Source organism: Mobula birostris, chromosome 2, assembly GCF_030028105.1.
Source record: "Mobula birostris isolate sMobBir1 chromosome 2, sMobBir1.hap1, whole genome shotgun sequence".
Lineage (NCBI taxonomy): Eukaryota > Metazoa > Chordata > Chondrichthyes > Myliobatiformes > Myliobatidae > Mobula > Mobula birostris.
In genome coordinates this window covers 89,870,918-89,883,853 of record NC_092371.1, presented here as the reverse complement: position 1 = coordinate 89,883,853, position 12,936 = coordinate 89,870,918, and the positions used below count along the sequence as shown (strand labels likewise).

The following is a 12,936-nucleotide window of genomic DNA, read 5'->3' as shown; positions in this document are numbered from 1 at the left end:
AGGCAGCATCTGTGGAGAGAATAGTCCCAATGACAATGTCAATCTTGATGGAGGGCCTCGGCCTGAAATGTTGACTGTTTCTCCCTCTCCATTGATGCTTCCTGACCTGCTGAGATTAGTTAAAGGTTTTTATGTTGCTGCCCCCATGCTATTGTTTAAAATAGTGGGTAGCTTGTGTCTGCATGTCTATACATATCGGTTATTCGATTAAAACTCAAAGACAGCAACCTTTGATACTGTACTTAAAGTACACAACCTCTTTGTCAAAGATGAAAATACCAACAAGGAGGCTAAAAATTAACTGTCAGGCAGTGAAATGTCGCGGGTTGTTTGCACACAGTACAGAGCAAGGAGGTGAGGGCTGTGCTTTCGGAAGGAATGCTGCCCAAATCTCATTGAACACCGAAGCAAAGGTGCTGCTGTGTAGGGTTCATAATAAGAAAAAAACTAAACCAGAATTTTGATTAATTTTTGTCAATGTAATAGCAATGAAGGATTTTTTTTTGGGGGGGTAGATATTTTTGAACAGATTTGCATATAGCAGGGGTTCACAGAGTGCATACAAAGCTGAAACTATATTACTGAAAGAATAAATCTCTGGCTGTGAGAATCTTACCCTTTGTGAATTGCCAAGGTTGTCAGAATGGTTCGGGAAGAGCTCCAAGGTCAGTGGGGCTTGTTTCAGCAGACTTGGCAGCAGGTCCATCTGTGTCTCAGTCTCTTGCATCGCAAGTCCGCTCTCCAAAGCGTCAGCTACAAACATAGTGAAATTATGTTCTCTCTGTAATATTGTAGCACTCAAAATGATGGATTGAATGGCCATGAAGTGGCAGCTAAAACACTAACAGTATTTTAAAATCAAAGAGCATGTTAAAAAAGCAGTTAGCATCTCAAACATTATTTCCTTGCTATCACAAATGAAGATTCCTGGCCCCCTCCCACTTGCTGCTTTCTGCAGGGATTGCTCCCTGCACGACTCTCTTGTCCATTTGTCCCTCCCCACTGATCTCCCTCCTGGCACTTATCCTTGCAAGCGGAACAAGTGCTATACTTGCCCCTACACCTCCTCTCTCACTACCATTCAGGTCCCCATACAGTCCTTCCAGGTGAGGCAACACCACACCTGTGAGTCTGTTGGGGTCAACTACTGTGTCTGGTGCTCCCGGTGCGGCCTCTTGTATATCAATGAGACCTTATGTAGATTGGGAGACCGCCTCATCGAGCACCTACGCTTCTTATCCCAGAAAAAGCAGAATCTCCCAGTGGCCACTCATTTTAATTCCACTTCCCATTCCAACACGTCTACGGCCTTCTCTATCGTCGTGATGAGGCCACATTCAGGTCTTATATTTGATCTGGGTAGCCTCCAACCTGATGGCATGAATATTGATTTCTCAAACTTCCAGTAAACTCACCATTTCCCACTCTCACCTTATCTCCTTACCTGCCCATCACCTCTCTCTGGTGCTCCCCCTTCCCCTTCCACTTCTTCCATGGCCTTTTGTCCTCTCCTACCAGACTCCCCCCTTCTCCAGCCGTATCTCTTTCACCAAACAACTTCCCAGCTCTTTACTTCACCCATCCTCCTCTTCTGGTTTCACCAATCACCTACCACCTTGTATTTCTTCCTCCCCTCCTCCCAACTTCTTACTCTGACTTCTCATCTTTTTTCTCCAGTTTTGATGAAGGGTCTCGGCCCAAAACTTCAACTGTACTCTTTTCCATTAATGCTGCCTGGTGTGCTGAGTTCTTCCAGCATTTTTTGAATGTTGCTTGGATTTCCAGCATCTGCAGATTTTCTCTTGTTTGTGATTACAGAAAATATTTTGTTTTTGTATTTAATACTCATAAAGGGAAAATTGGGGTCCACATCCATAGATCCCTTAAAATTTCCATGGGTGCTAAGAAGGCCATGGTTTATCAGGCTTTATCAGCTTAAGAATCTTAATGTAATGTTGTAACTCTATAAAACCCTGGGTATACCACACTTGAAGTACTGCATTCAGTTCTGGTCACCTCATAGCGAGGATGTGGAAGCTTTAGAGAGGATGCATAGGAGATCCACCAAGATGTTGCCTGGATTAGGGAGCATGTTTTATGAGGATATGTTGAGTGAGCTTGGGCAGGATGACTTAATAGACGTGTACAAGATGATAAAGGCATAGATAGAGTGGACAGCCGAAGACTTTTTTCCCCCAGTACAGAACTGGCTAATACAATGGGGCATGATTCTAAGGTGATTGGAGGAAAGTATATGGGGAATGTCAGAGGCAGGATAAAACAGAGAATGGTGGCTATGTGGATTGCCCTGTCAGGGGTGGTAGTGGAACATTTACATAAGGGACATTTAAAAGACTCTTACATAGGCACAAGAATGAATGAAAAGTGGAGGACTATATCGGAAGGAAATGTTACATTGATCTTGGAAAAGGTTGAAAAGTCAGCACAACATTGTGGGCCAGATGTTGTGTGCTGTAATGTTCTATGTTAGAGACTGCTAGACAGGTACATGGAGGAATTTGAAGTGGAGGGGGTTATATGGGAAGTAGGGTTTAAGGGTCGGCACAACAGTGTGGGCCGAAGAGCCTGTACCATTCTATGTTCTAACTAATTTTGCATTTCGTAAGGAGTGAAAAGAAGTATTCTTTTCTCATAAGGAACTCCTGTTGTAAGCACTGACCTTTACAAACCACAACAGATGGAAAACTGCTGACTGTTGTTCTGGGAGATGTTCAGTGAGGTACAGTCAGTCTATTTCAGTGAATTGGAAAGTGAATGTACATCACTCTTGTCAGAGATCAGTGATGCAGGTGGAGTTTGGCAAAGGCAGACGAGGGCTTGTCTGAGAGTCCTCCACTCCCCTGACATGTATAAATATACTGGTCATAGTTCAGCATCACAATGAATACCTTGGACATGATACAGGCAGGATTTAACTGATTATGGAGACTACTTCCCCCGGTGGAAACACATAAATGGCAGAAATATTAATCAAATATTTGTTCCTATCTTCATATAAAACCTGGAAATAGTGCAGTTTAGAGGTTTTGGGTGAATAACAAACAGAAAGAAATTAACATTATTAACAAAACAGCATTAGAGACCCATCAGAGTGCAGGCACTCCTGTGCCTAGCGTCACTTTATGGATATTACATTTGATCTATGTATATAGGCTATCTGATGTGTTTACATTTATTGTGTTTTTAAATCATTGTATTCTTCATCTGTTTGTTTGTTTTTGTGCGGCCTCAGATCCAGAGTAACAACAATTTTGTTCTCCTTTACACTTGTGTACTGGAAATAACATTAAAGAATCTTGACTCTTGAGTAATTAACAGGACTAAATGCTGATGAACGCCAGGATGTGATGACATGAAATAGCAAGGGATTGGAGGAGGCCATAGAACGTGGCATTATGTATATGAACTTTCAGATGGCTTTGCTGAAGTGCCACAATGCTGGGGTAATATTCTGCCCTCAGTGAACAAAATTAAAAGAGCAGTAATCAATAGGATCCATTGCATATTTAACTATGAAAGTGTTTCTACTAGGGTTCACTATTAGGACTTCAATTATTCAGTCTACACCAACATTTCTCAATCTTTTTGCCCTGGAGGAGCCATTGAAATAACTTTCAGGTCTCAGGGAACCCCTGCATAAAATTTATTAAATCAACAGCTCCCAATACATTAGTGTGATCAGTAATTTATAGATATAATAATCCAAAAATAATTGTTAATGCTCTTTTGAGTAGAGAATGAATGTTTAGTCAATCTTTCTCGAAAAAAAAAGTTATTTAGGCTTACCTTATCTTTCTTGAAATTAATCTCTTGCTTTCCTTTTCATAAATTTTAAAAACTATTAAGCCAAACATAATAAATTTCTATTAAATAACTGGCTTAAGCCAAAATGGGATTTAACTTTTCCAAAGGTAGGCTCGGTAGATTTAATTTAAATAAAGGTTGTAAATTGATTTTAATTCATGCTATTTACAACATGGAAATTTATTGATAATGTTGAATAGTGTAGTTACTAAAACCATAAGCCAGACAAATATGAATAAAAATATAGCCTAAGACACAATTTTATACAAGGCTTTGAAAAAACATTTTCATACTAAGTGGCATGATCTGGCTAAAATATAGGCCTAACGTGAAACCTGTGCTTGTTTTTTTGCTGCACAAATACTTAATTCTGGGACAAACTGAAGATAAGCACACAAGAAAAAGCTTGTGTGCTTAAACAAAAAAAAACTTTCTCACACATGTAAGAAGATGAAAACTCAGCTAAATGTTCATTGTTTCCCTATGAATAGCAGGATACCCTCCTTTCACAGAAATCCAGAACTTGTCCAGGGACAGGTCAATAAATCTCATCTTGAATGAACAATCAGAATACAGCTCACAAAGTTCTTCCTCGTCTCTCAAAGTTAAGTTCTCAGGCTGAGAAAAAGATTCAGAGAAAGGGTCTCTCACCTTGTCACACACTTGTGTTGAAAGGTAGGAAAAATACTGTTTTGCAGCTCTTCCAGGTGGTTTTCAGTAAAACACAAGACTTTCTTATCCTTCCTCACCGTCAAGCTCAAACAGCAGTGGAAACGTTTCAAGATTTCCCTTTGCAACATGATTTTTCCAAAAAGATTAACTGTGTAAAAACTATTTCCGACCCAAAAGTCTGCCTGATGAAATAAGACAATTATGCACGATGTTCCTACAAAATGGCTACAAGGTGAAGGAAATCAATCGGTCTCTTAAAAGGGCCAAAAGAAAAACAAAGAAACCCAGCAATGAGAAACCGGTCACTACCACCTGTCTTCCCGATATCTCCATGGTTTCTGGAAGGATCCTGACGAAATACCAGATTAATACCATCCACAAACCCGTAAGCTAGCTCAAATCACAGCTTACGCGGGTCAAAGATGACCTGGAACTTGGGTTGACTGACGTTTACCCTGTGAATGCGGAGCAGCGTATACTGGCCAGATGGGATGCACAGTGGAAACTAGCATCAAGAACATAGGGGGTGTATCTGTTTGAGTTACCCAGAGAAATTGGTGGTAGCAGAAAACTGCATTCACAATGGCTGTAGGATTGACTTTGATGGCACAAAACTACTGTACCACATCAATGCCTTTTGGGACCGCCTGGAAAAGAAAGCCATTGAAATAAAACTAGAGGAAAAGAATTTTAACAAAGACCGGGGTCTCACTCTAAGTAAGAGCTGGAATTTGATTGTAAGCAAGGTAGGAGAGTGGAAATCTGAATGGATGAGGACTAACCAATCAGGAGGGAAGGATGACAAGTATAAATACCAACAGTTTAGACATGCCAGGCATCATCTCTGAAGAAGATGGCAGAGTTTGTCATCGAAATATCGATTATAATCAATACCTGTAACCCACTGGAAGCCTGAGACTAGTTTATTCATAAGTGGGTAGATGATAGTAGGTAACGTAGGGAAAAGTGTTTTCCACTTTGGTAGAAGGATACGAATTTTTAAACTAAGTTTGTATAAAGTTGCAAATGTTATAGAGTATAGTCTTACTCATGGAAGACTAAGCTAACAAGCAAGTGCTGGAAAACAATTCAATCGCAGAATTGTACACTCGTCTATATTGTTAAAGAGATATGGATGCAGGAATGAGTAAGTCTTGTAAACTGCATATTAGTTGAGCAAGCCAGAACTTCTCTCTTCGGAGAGAAGGAGGATGAGAAGTGATTTGATAGAGGTATACAAATCACCTCTAGAGGCATAGATCGAGTGGACAGCCAGAGACTTTTTCCCAGGGTGGAAATGGCTAATACACGGGGCATAACTTTAAGGAGATTGGAGGAAAGTATTTGTGGAGGGGGCATCAGAGTTAGGTTTGTTTGTTTGTTTGCTTGTTTGTTTACAGAGAGAGTGGTGGGTATATCGAACACTCTGCCAGGGGTGGTGGTAGAGGCAGATACATTAGGGACATTTAAGAGACTCTTAGATAGGCACATGGATGAAAGAAAAAATGGAGGGTTATGTGGGAGGGAAGGGTAAGATTGATCTCAGAGTAGGTTAATGGGTCAGCACAATAGGGCCTGTAATGTGTTGTACTGTTCTATATTCCAATTGTACAAGACTATTAATGTACAGAACATTATCGTGTGGATAGTCAGAGGCTTTTTCCCAGGGCTGAAGTGGCTAACATGGGAGGGCACAGTTTTAAGGTGCTTGGAATAGGCAGCCAACGACTGTTTTCTATGTTTCTACCATACACAGTTTACAAAAGGGCCTGTAATTTGTTGTATTGGTCGATGTTCTAATTGTACAGGACTATTAAACACCATACACAATTCTACTCTCTGCATGAGTGTATAAAAACTGAGAAATTTAGGTAATTCTTGAGATTTAGAATTGGGCAGGAAGTTCCACCTGGTATCAAGATTCTACTTGTATGTTTAAATTTGTTTTTGATTTCAAATTTGACAATTGGTTCCAATAAAAAATTACTTCATTCACCTGGACCGCAGATCCAAAAGTGAAATCCCTGCCTGGTCATTGCAGAAAGTCTTGTTAAATGGCTCTCAATGATTTAACAGAGCCCTTAAAGCACAAAGTATTTAAGTGACGAGGTCAGGAGGCTCTGGGCACGCTGCTGGATTGCATGTCAAAACAACTTCTCAGACACCAAATTCTGACTTACTGGATGACTCCACAAAAGAGGGAACAACGAAGGCAATCTCTGTCAAGGCATCGGCATAATACAGCACGTTCTTCTCCCCATTAAAAACACCTCCGCCAGTATCTTCTGCCATCAACATGTCCCCTGAAATGATCAGACAGATCTCAGAAATATCAGCTCAATGATAAAGTTAAAATAGATCAGCTTTAGACTTGTCTTTGTTTTTATTGTTTCAAACTTCAATGTCCTTACAAAGGGAATACTGCATGGAAACTGGCCATTTCACTTAAGCAGTGTATACCAGAGGTCACTATTCACATTACACACACTAAATGCATTAGGCCGGGCAGCATCTCAGAGAGGAATAAACTGCCTGACCTACTGAGTTCCTAAAACATTTTGCATGTGTTTCTCTTGTGTCTTCAGAGTATTCTCCTCTACCTGTATGTCTACTGTAGTCTCAGGAGGTAACTTGCTGTGCAAAGGAGATATCATTGAGCTTATCCACAAATGCTGCTCAACTATGTCTTCCTTTTCTCATTTTATTACAGATTTACCGTATCTGCTGGTAAAAGTAGGAAATCTACAATGGATTAAGGTTTTCAACGTTAAGGTTTCCAGAAATGCCCAGTTCCCCTTTTGCCTTGTCCACGTACTTTGTTCTTTCCCTTCATTGCCGCTGTCTGTGTTAATGAGCCAGCTAGTCGAGATGTGGCCAGTCCAGCCTGGGTGTTTTCCAACATCCACTGGCCATCCCAATGACAAGAGGAATTCCAGGAAATTGGACTGCACATTGCTGGAGGATTCCACATTCCTGAGAATCTGAAAAGACAAGGAAAAGAGTGAAAGATAAATGAACCCTAAAATAGCAGGATCAATAACTGGAGGTGTTCAAGAGCTGGATGCATTTGTAAAACCTATTGAATATTGAAAGGCCTAAATAGAGTGGATGTGGGGAGGATGTGTGAGAGTCCAGGACCAGAGGGCACAACCTCAGAATAGATGAATGGCCACTTAGAACAGAAATGAGCAGGAATTTCATTAGCCAGAGGGTGGTGAATCTGTGAAATTCATTGTTACAGGTGCTTATGGAGGCCAAGCATTGACATTCAAAGCAAAGGTTGATAGGTTCTTGATTAGTCAGGGTGTCAAAGGTTGGGGTTGAGAGGGATGTCACATCATGGATGATCTCAACTGTTCCCTCAATATCACTTACCTGAATATGAAGGCACAGCAGGGTCTCTACTTCCAGAGGAGATTGAGACAAGTGAGGCTACCCCCACCCCCCCCCATCTTAACTGTATTTTACAGGAGCACCACTGAGAATGTCCTGACAAGCTGCATCTCATTTCCATCTGGTATGGGAGCAGCAGTGCATTGGACTGGAAGCCCCTATAAAGGACTGTGAGAACGGCCGAGAGGATCATAGGGATCTCCCTACTATCCATCAGGGACATTGATCAGGAGCGCAGCATACACAGGGCCCTTAATATTAAAAAGGATCCCACCCATCCATCCAGTATCCTCATTGACATTCTACCACCAGACAGGAGACTCCGATGCATAAAGACAAGAACGATCAAAAAGAGAAACAGCTTCTTCCCTCAGGCCATTAGGCTTCTGAACTCCCTGCTGCACTGCATTTGAAGAGTAACCAGATAATTTGTGTTTTACTTTATCTATGCGTAATTCATTTGTAGATTTAATTCTTACTTTCCTAAGTTATTGTGTGTATCTGTGTGTTATGTTTACCACTGTGCTTTACACCCTGGTCTGGAAAAAAGTTGTCTCATTTGATGGTATACATGTATATAGTTAAATGACAATAAACTTGACTTTACTGGATTAAATCAGCCAGGATGGAATGATGGAGCAGACATAATGGGCCAGATGGTCTAATTCTGCTCCTATGTCTTATGGTGATGAACTGGAATGAATCACTTTGCTGGTTTCAATCATACTGAGGGAGAATATCAGATCACAGCAAGTTTCATTTGTTATTTGTGAATGATTTGGCTGAATTGAATTGATTTTATTATTTAAATCCTTCATATACATGAGGAGTAAAAATCTTTACATTATGTCTCCGTCTAAATATGCAAAGTGTAATTTATAGTGATTTATAATAAATAGTTTGTACAACAGGACAGTCAATGTAACATAGAAATACAGTTTATCAGATTGAATTGATCAGTCTCATGGCCTGGTATAAGAAGCTGTCCTGGAGCCTGTTGGCCCTGCCTTTTTATGCCGTTTCCCAGATGGTAGCAGCTAGAACAGTTTGTGGTTGGGGTGACTCGGGTCCCCACTGATCCTTCAGCCCCTTTTACACACCTATCCTTGTAAATGTCTTGAATAGTGGGAAGTTCAAATCCACAGATGTACTGGGCTGTCCGCACCACTGCGATTGAGGGAGGTACAGTTCCCATACCAGGCAGTGATGCAGTCAGTCAGGATGTTCTGTGGAAAGTTCTTAGGATTTGGGGGCCATATCAAACTTCTTCAACCATATGAGGTGAAAGAGGCGCTGTTGTACTTTTTTCACCACACAGCCAGTATCTATAGACTACGTGTGATTCTTGGTGATGTGTATGCCCAAGAACTTAAAGCTGTTCACCCTCTTAACCCCAGATCCATTGATGTCAGAAGGGGTTAGCCTATCTCCATTCCTCCTGTAGTCCACAACCAGCTCCTTTGTTTTTGTGACATTGAGGGAGAGGTTGTTTTCTTGACACCACTGTGTCAGGGTGATGACTTCTCTGTAGGCTAGGGGTCCCCAACCTTTTTTGCACCACGGACTGGTTTAATATTGACAATGTTCTTGCAGACCGGCTGACGGGGGGGGGGGGGGGGCGGGTACGGGGGTTTTCAAGTAGGGTTGCCAACTTTCTCACTCCCAAATAAGGGAGAAGACTAGCAGTCAAATACGGGACACTTGTGTTTACCCCAAGAAAGACTACCATGACCATGAAGCCTTGCATGGGCACCTGTGTGTGCATGTGTGACATGCGCATACATGACGTGCGCATGCGTGCACATGCTGATTTTTTTCTACAAATCGGTTTTGGCTTAATCTTCCCGATTCTGTTAAGTGAAACTACACTGTACATACATTATTTCTACTTTATATAGGCTGTGTATTTATCATATAATTCCTGCTTTTACTATATGTTAGTGTTATTTTATGTTTTACGTGTTACTTGGTATGATTTGGTAAGTTATTTTTTGGGTCTGGGAATGCTCAAAAATTTTTCCTGTATAAATTAATGGTAATTACTTTTTCGCGTTATGCCATTTTGGCTTACGAATGGTTTCATAGGAACGCTCTACCTTAGCGGGGGAAATACAGGACAAGGGCGGTCCCGTATGGGACAAACCAATTTAGCCCAATATACAGGATGTCCCGGCTACTAAGGGACAGTTGGCAACCCTATGTTCAAGTTCAACAGTGTGTGACAGGGAATGAGGAAAGGTGCAGCTGACTTGTGTTGTTTCATATCGCCAAACCATATAGTTTCCTCGTGGCCCGGTAGCACATGCTTTGCGGCCCGGTACAAGTCCGTGGCCCGGTATTTGGGGACTGCTGTAGGCTGCCTTGTTATTATTTGAGATTAGGCCAATCAATGTAGAATGCCCACAAATTTCTAGGCTCTTCTGATTCACACTTGATGAATCAAGGGGTTCTGCCTGAAAATACTAAATTCCAGTTGGTTGAGTTCAATTCCAACATGAACTCGTTCTGTAGCTCGGCAGCACAGCAATAGCAACAAGCAGCACACACCTGCAATTCTAAACTAATCATTAATGTCTAATAAATATTTTGCAAAATTATTAGTTGTAGGATGGGTACACTAAACTGAATCTTGAAGAAAATAATTAGTAACTGCACCCCTAAGAAAGAGAAGTAATCACTACAGGCCAATTACAAACATCATGTTCAATGCAATACAAGATATAATTTGTAAAAACAAATGATGATACAAAGATTTCAAACGTAAGTGGAGGAGTTTATCATATGATCACTCAAGTTTGCACCATAATTCCATAATATGAGCAGGTTGACTCTGTGGTTAAGAAGGCGTACAATGTATTGGCCTTCATCAATCGTGGAATTGAATTTAGGAGCTGAAAGGTAATGTTGCAGCTATATAGGACCCTGGTCAGACCTCGCTTGAGAGTACTGTGCTCAGTTCTGGTTGCCTCACTACATGAAGGATGTGGAAGCTATAGAAAGGGTGCAGGGGAGATTTACAAGGATGTTGCCTGGATTGGGGAGCTTGCCTTATGAGAATAGGTTGAGTGAACTCGGCCTTTTCTCCTCGGAGCGACGGAGGATGACAGGTGACCTGATAGAGCTGTATAAGATGATGAGAGGCATTGATCGTGTGGATAGTCGGAGGCTTTTTCCCAGGGCTGAAATGGTTGCCACAGGAGGACACAGGTTTAAGGTGCTGAGGAGTAGGTACAGAGATGTCAGAGGTAAGTTTTTTTTACTCAGAGAGTGGTGAGTGCATGGAATGGGCTGCAGGGAACATTGGTAGAGGTGGATACAATAGGGTCTTTTAAGAGACTTTTAGATAGGTTCATGGACCTTAGTAAAATAGAGGGCTATAGGTAAGCCTTTTTGTGCTTGCTCTGTTCATGACATCCTCATTAGATATTTGTTTCTCCATGATATTCATTGCATCCTCCTCAAAAACCACATCTCTGCTGCTACAATTCGTTTCCTCATGTTACTAGATATTGTCCAACATTCTGAGCCATATAACATAACTGGATAAACGTAACATTTCAGTGCTCTGAGGTGCGTTGTCATGCCTAGTTTAGTATTGGTCAGTATACTCTTCATTCTCATAAAGGTGTCTTTTGCCATCCTTATTATTCTTTTGATGTCCTTGTCGCACCTGCCATCTGATGTCACCCAGCTTCCTAAGTAGCAAAAGTTCTGTACTGGTTTTATGTCTTTCCCGTTTGTTCTCAGCCTGCAGATAGGATTCTCCTTCTTTTTGGATATCACCATACATTCTGTCTTTTTGCAATTCATATAGACCCATTTTTGTACTTTCTTCAACGATTAAGTTTTGTAGTTCTTCCTCCGTATTTGCAATTAACACAGTGTCATCTGCATATCTAAAATTATCAATACTTTCACTGCCAACTTTGATTCCCAAGGTGTCTCTTATTGTAAAATAATGTATGAGGTCATGAAAAGGCAACATGACTTCATTGGACAGTGATTAGGAAAGAGGAGTTAGAATGCACAGTAATTATGGGAAAGATTGAAGGGAAGAAAGCAAGAGGAAGGCAAAGACAAATGATGATGGAGAGAGCAGCCAGAGAACTGGAAATGAATACCAATGAATTGATCCACTTGACCTGAAACAGGAGTGTGTGGGCCATGGCAGTCAAAACTCAAACTGGGTATGGCACCTGATGATGACAATGGCAGGTAAGCCTAGTAATTTCTAAGGTAGGGACATGTTCGGCACAACTTTGTGGGCCGAAGGGCCTGTATTGTGCTGTAGGTTTTCTATGTTTTCTGATATCACGACTGATCCTATATTTCAAGTCCACACTGACCCAAATTCTATATCTTTGCTTCCTTTTTGTTCAAAATTTTACAAATCCCAGCTCGAGTATACTCAAAATACTTGTACGGCCTTCTGTGGAAGAGAGTTTCAAAGAGTTAGAAGCGTCAGTCACAAGTTAAAAGTATCTCTTGGGATTTTCAAGCATAACAGTCTCTAAAGTTCACAGAGAACAGTGTGAAAAACAAAAAAACACCCAGTCAGCAGCAGTTCTGTGGGCGAAAATTTTAATGAGGGAGGCCAGAGGAGAATTTCCAGTCTGGTTGAAGCTGACAGGAAAGTGACAGCAACTCAAATAACCATGTGCTACAACAGTGGTGTGCAGAAGAGCATCTCTGAACACAAACAATTTTGAAGCAGATGCGCTACAGCAACAGAAGACCATGAACATACACTCAGTAGCCACTTTATTAGATATAGAAAGTATCTAATAGAGAGGCCGGTAAATATATGCTTACCATGTAAGACTGTGACAGAACAGGAAGGGGTTGCGGATTCTCTCACTAACATTGCTCCTTAGCCCAGTAAGTCACGCCTCCTTGTTCTGTCCCTAGTCTAGCTTCCCCAGTAGTTCACATACTTTGCCCTCCTGTTCTGCAGTTCTTGGGAGTTCACCATTTACACACCCCAACAGTAAAATAATTGTTAGCACAGCTAATCAAAAGTCCCTTCAGTTTACATGCTCTACTGGT

General features: G+C 41.2%; 1 protein-coding gene across 9 annotated transcripts in view; it reads right to left on the bottom strand.

Annotated features, from left to right (window-relative positions):
- ralgapb (Ral GTPase activating protein non-catalytic subunit beta) overlaps positions 1–12,936 on the bottom strand; it is a 191,750-nt gene that overhangs the window by 29,510 nt on the left and 149,304 nt on the right. For all 9 annotated transcript variants that reach the window (XM_072244752.1, XM_072244759.1, XM_072244746.1 and 6 more), the window contains 3 exons: positions 7,313–7,478; positions 6,678–6,800; positions 617–753 (listed from right to left, as the gene is read on the bottom strand). In XM_072244752.1, coding sequence (XP_072100853.1) covers positions 617–753; positions 6,678–6,800; positions 7,313–7,478 — 426 coding nt within the window. The remainder of the gene's footprint in view (positions 1–616; positions 754–6,677; positions 6,801–7,312; positions 7,479–12,936) is intronic.